At 54.8% G+C, this 5,188-nt stretch overlaps 1 protein-coding gene across 1 annotated transcript; it reads right to left on the bottom strand.

Moving 5' to 3' along the window:
- Positions 1 to 7: 7 nt before the first annotated feature.
- MAPKAPK2 (mitogen-activated protein kinase-activated protein kinase 2) lies at positions 8 to 4,633 on the bottom strand (the record flags this gene model as incomplete). Its single annotated transcript, XM_009084581.1, has 9 exons — positions 8 to 138; positions 751 to 831; positions 969 to 1,054; positions 1,277 to 1,401; positions 1,545 to 1,620; positions 1,878 to 2,004; positions 2,108 to 2,187; positions 2,955 to 3,019; positions 4,494 to 4,633. Coding segments are annotated over 9 exons (911 nt in total), but the record flags the coding sequence as incomplete, so codon positions are not given.
- Between the last annotated feature and the right edge of the window lie 555 nt (positions 4,634 to 5,188).

Genomic DNA, 5,188 nt, shown 5'->3' with positions numbered 1-5,188 from the left:
GGGGAGCGCGGCAGGCTCGGTGGGGTTGGCTTTCTTCCTCCTCTTCATCAGCAAAGGGTTTGAAGAGTCTTCGATTTTCTTGATCTTGATTTGTTCATAGTCCACTCTCATGGTGGCCAGTGCACTCGTCATCTCCTCCTGTGGGCAGGAGGCACAGGCAGAGCCATCAGCAGAGCCCCCCAGGACCTCCCAGGGCAGCTCACCCCTCTGAGTCCCCGTGGGAATAACTTGCAGCAAGGGCTGTGTCCCACTGCCAATTTTTTCCCTTCCTCTCTCCAAGCATGGATCTCCCCAGCAGTCAGAACACTCACACCAAGCCCAAGTTAGGATCATCGAATCATTAAGGTTGGAAAAGCCTCTAAGATCATCAAGTCCATATTCTATACTGTAAAGGTGCTGAGACACTGGCACAGGTTGCCCAGAGAAGCTGTGGCTGGTTCATCCCTGGGAATGTTCCAGGCCAAGCTGGACAGGACTTGGAGGAACCTGGGCTGGTGGAAGATGCTCTTGTCCACAGCCAAGATGATCTTTAAGGTCCCTTCCAACCCAAACCATTCTATGATGCTAAGGTTAACCTAACACTGCCAAGTCCAACACTAATCCACGTCCCCAAGTGCCACATCTGCAGCTTCTGAACACTCCTAGGGACAGTGAATTAGCCCAGTTTGCAATGAGAAGGCAGGAGAGGACAGTCCCCAGATGGCACTCGTGGCACAGAGCGTTGCAGACAGCAACAAAGAGAGTTTTTACCTTCACATCCTCCCACAGATCCTTCTCCTCTTTCAGCACGCGGCTGGTGTGCAGAGGGGTCTGGGGCACCTGCATGGATTGCTGCCAAGAGAGAGGAGGAGTGTGAACTAGGAGCCCCATCCCACCCCATCCCCATCCCCATCCCCATCCCATCCCATCCCATCCCCATCCCATCCCATCCCCATCCCACCCTGCTGCCTCCTTGGCCCCACACTCACCATGATCCAGGGGTGGTTCATGAATTCCGTTATCGTCATGCGCTGGGTTGGGTCTGTCTTCAGCAGGTTGCGGATCAGCTGCTTAACTGGAAAGGAATGAGCAGAGTGAGGCATTAGCAGCTCCCAGGGAAGCTCTCCCTGTGCTTCAACCTGATCCAGCAGCCCTGAAATATCTGCACACACTTTCCATCCCCTCTGTGTCACACACCTCACCCTGGTCAAGGCCTTCAGCAAAAGCACTGGACACTGGGCTGACCCTAAAGTGAGGCCTCAGCCTGGGGACAAACCACCATGGGGACTGTATTTACCTTCCTCTGATACTTCAGACCATTCAGGATTGGGAAACTCATACTGGCCCATTCGGATTCGCTTCTTCATGCCAGGTGAGATGGCCAGGCCGTGGTTGGAGTAGAAAGGGGGGTACCCACACAGCCTGTGCCAGGAAAAGGAAGCAGAGTCACCATAAAAACCTGCTCAGCAGCACCTGCAGAGCATAGAGCAGTGCCAGGGACACAAGCTCAAAAGCTTCATCTCCCTTGTGACCACAGCAGGATGAAGAAGGACCATCAGACTTACAGAATGTACATGATGACACCGAGGGACCACATGTCACAGGACTTGTCGTACTTCTCTGGGCCCAGCACCTCTGGGGCTGGTAAAGAGAGACAGAAAATCCTGAGTCCAAGGGCAGCACCAGAGAGAGGGATCTGACAACCCATGGGTCCACCAAAGAGCTGCCTGCAGCTCCATGCACTCAGCACCACTGCTCCGAGCAGTGGAGCCTGCTGCCCCCAGCACCATCCTGCACCTGAGGCTCCAGGCTGGATGCAGAGGTGATGTGCTGCACATGGCACTGACCAAACCCCCCAGCCCTGCAAACCTGCAAGCTCAGACCCCTCAGCCACTTACCCACGTAGTACGGTGTGTAGCACGGAGTGGCCAAGGAGTTGTGTGTGGTGGTTTCTTTAGCAAAGCCAAAATCCGTGAGTTTTAGCACAGCATTTGGCCTTTTGGAGGTGTACAAGAGGTTTTCTGGCTGTGAACACAGGGGGAAGAAGTGGTGAGCAGCAGAGCTGGGGCAGCCTGGCAGTGGCACAGGCCAAGTGGGGCCTTGGGTGAGTGAGTGTGCAGCACTGTACCTTCACGTCCCGGTGAGCAATGTTGATCGAGTGCAGGTACTGGATGGCTTCCCCAATGCTCTTCATGATCTCTGAAGCCTCTGAAGCAGCAAAGAGACCATCAGAAGCATGTTAAAAGGAGCACCATTCCCTGCATAACTCTACAAACCAAAGAGCCTGGCAGAGGCCAAAGGGGTTGCCTCTACCTGAAGTACCTCTTTACATGCAGGTGCCCCCAGCACCCATCCCTGTGTCAGGAGCCTGCAGCAAATGGGACAGAAACTCCCAGGAGAAGAGATGGGGCAGGATCCAGCCCCTGACACCAATATCCAAGGAGATAGCACCACTAAGGACACCCCATCTGCAGGGAATCCACCTGGGAAAGGTTTCCCCCTAGGATGAGAAGCCAAGGGGACAATGGGCTCAGGGTTTGGGGGGTTGTGTGGTTGTTTCTCCTGGCCACAGGAGTAGATGGAATGAGATGAATGAGATCTATGAGACCCACAGCCCCTGGACTTCATTTCTGAGGCAGTGAGTGTTTCTGAAGGTCACTGAAGCTCCTGCCTGTGCTGGAGTGGAACAGACAAGAGTGTGGGAGCAGCTGAGGAAACACTCCCTAACCCTGCTCTCAGGGGAATTTTAAAGCAGGGCCCCTGACACCCACATTCCTCATTCCCTGAGCCCAAACTCTGCTGGGGATTCAAAGAACAATTGAGAGAATGAGCTGGACCAGAGACACATCAGTAAACAAGCACCAAAACATGATCAAAGAACAATTGAGAGAATGAGCTGGGCCAGAGACATATCACTAAACAAACACCAAAACATGGTCCAAAGACAAACCCCCAGCACTCCATGGGCTCCATACCCCGTTCTGTGAAGGCCTGGTCTCCCCTGTCTTGAATTCGGCTGAAGAGCTCCCCACCATCCAAGCTGGAAGACAAACAAGTAGGAGGTGTGAGATGCTAAAGGTCCTTCTCACGCTGGCACAAGCAGTACCGAAACCTCTGATGCTCAACCAGCTGCTCCACAAACTCAGCAAGAAACAACCCCCTTCTCCATCCAAGACCTTGGGTTGCTACTTCTGGGTACAAGGAGTTTCAGAGCCTCCTCCTTCCAGAAATGAGCAGGGCAGAGGTTTGTGCTGGTGGTGGATATGCTGAGTTCAGGAGGACGTGGTCACCCCACAGAAACACACTTACAGTAAAGACAACAGGCATGGCTTGAAGGCAGTGAGAGCACTCCCAACACCTCATTGAGGTCATGAGCCAACCCCCTCACTGGCACATTAACCCCATGCAGAAGTGCTGAGCAAAGCTCACGGCACGGGAAGAGGTGTCAGTGGTGCTGAGATGGACTGACTGATGGGGTGGGGGAGGCAGAGGCTGAACCCCACTGCAGCAGAGCAAGGTCTCGTGTAAGGTTTTGGAGAAGGACCTTGGCCTGGCTCCCTCCTCTGGTACCCTCAGGAAAAACTTGGCTCCCAGAGAGATCAGGAATGAGATACGGGAGAATTCTCCATGGGAGCAGGGATAATGGTGCTTCCTGTCCCTTCCTTATCTAGCTAAAGCAGAAACAGTTTCTGGCTCTCCCAGCGCCGATAGCATCTCCTTGACATTCACTAGACATCTGCAATACCAATAGTGTGCAGCCCTCAGGGCCCTGCACAGAGCATTATACCCAGAGCATCCCTTGGACTGCACAGAACTCTCACAGGGACACTGTCCTGAGGACTCTTTTCCTACCACTCATCTACTCTTTCTCCCCACACGAGCAGATGCACCACACAAACCTTTCCCATCCTTGGCTGCCCAGTGTCCTAGTGTGGTGCTGAGATGTCTCTCTCACAGCAGAGCTGCATGGGCAGCTGCTGTTCCTCCTGCCCCGGCGCAGCTCGAGGTGCTCCTCGCACCCTCTGCCCCCTCCCGGGCAACCTACCAGCTCGCCAGAGGAGAGGTTTTGGCAAGGAAGCTGCATCAAATCACAGCTGCGGTTGGGATGTGGTTTCAATACTTTCCCCTTCATTCCTCCTCCCCAGGTTATATCAAACATCTACTCAAACCAGAGGCACTCGGCTGCTTCGGCAGGAGGTGCGGCAGCACCGATGCCAGGAACCCTCTGACTACCCCAACTTTCAATGGCCAAAGCCAGTTTGGTTATGATCTACCTGTGAGAACCACAGGCCCTCAGCTTCCCGACAGCTGAGCGAGTTTTCACAATGACTCAGAGCCAGCACAGCTCCCACCATCCCTCTAACACCACCAGTGCAGGTTTGATGCCCACGGCTCACAGTCTGCAGCCCCAGCACAGCACCTCCCTGGGCTCCCCAGCAGCACCAGTGCTGGAAGGTGCTCCCCCCACTTTTGGCAGGAGCAGGGCTCTGTGTGCTCCTCAGCCAGGGGCTCACCACTCCATGACGATGAGCAGACACTTCCTCCCCTGGTAGAGGTTCTCGTAGACGTCCATGATGCGGACGATGTGCGCGCACTGCGACGCTCTCCAGTGCAGCTCCACTTCCCTGCGGGCCTTGGGACAGTCCTGCAGCATCTGGGAGAGAAGTGAGACCCCATCAGCCCCTAGGAGAGCACAGTGCCCACCTGAGCTGACACCAAGCGTGGGTGCTCTGGGCTCCCTCTGAGCAATGCCTCCATCCCCATCTAGTGGGAAGAACGCAAAGCCGTTTGCCCTCGGTTCTTGCCCTTCCTTCCAAGGCCAGAAGAAGAGTTTATCCAGCTGCCTGTCACCTCCTTGTCACCTCCCTGGGGCTCAGCCAGCAAGTGCCACCAAACAGCAAACTTCCTACTGCATTTACAAGCCAACTTTAGTACCCTGATACCGACACCACCTCACCCCTGGGTGCCACCTGCTCTCCCCTTTGCAGCCCCCCTGCCACTTCCATCCATCAGCTTTCTGCTCTGTGGGACCAGCAGGATCTTCCTGCCCTTAAACATAGCCTGACAACACCCTCACCCTCACTGCAGCTTCAAACATCACCAGCACCCAGCCACGTGTGACCAGGGAGGGGACGAAGCAAACAGCCAGATGTTCCCTAAATAGAAGTTTTTTCACCCAGGCAGCAGCAGCTCTTTAATGAGGCCCTGC

This window comes from Acanthisitta chloris, unplaced genomic scaffold (assembly GCF_000695815.1).
Source record: "Acanthisitta chloris isolate BGI_N310 unplaced genomic scaffold, ASM69581v1 scaffold33001, whole genome shotgun sequence".
Taxonomy (NCBI): Eukaryota; Metazoa; Chordata; class Aves; order Passeriformes; family Acanthisittidae; genus Acanthisitta; species Acanthisitta chloris.
This window is presented reverse-complemented; position numbering and strand designations above follow the sequence as displayed.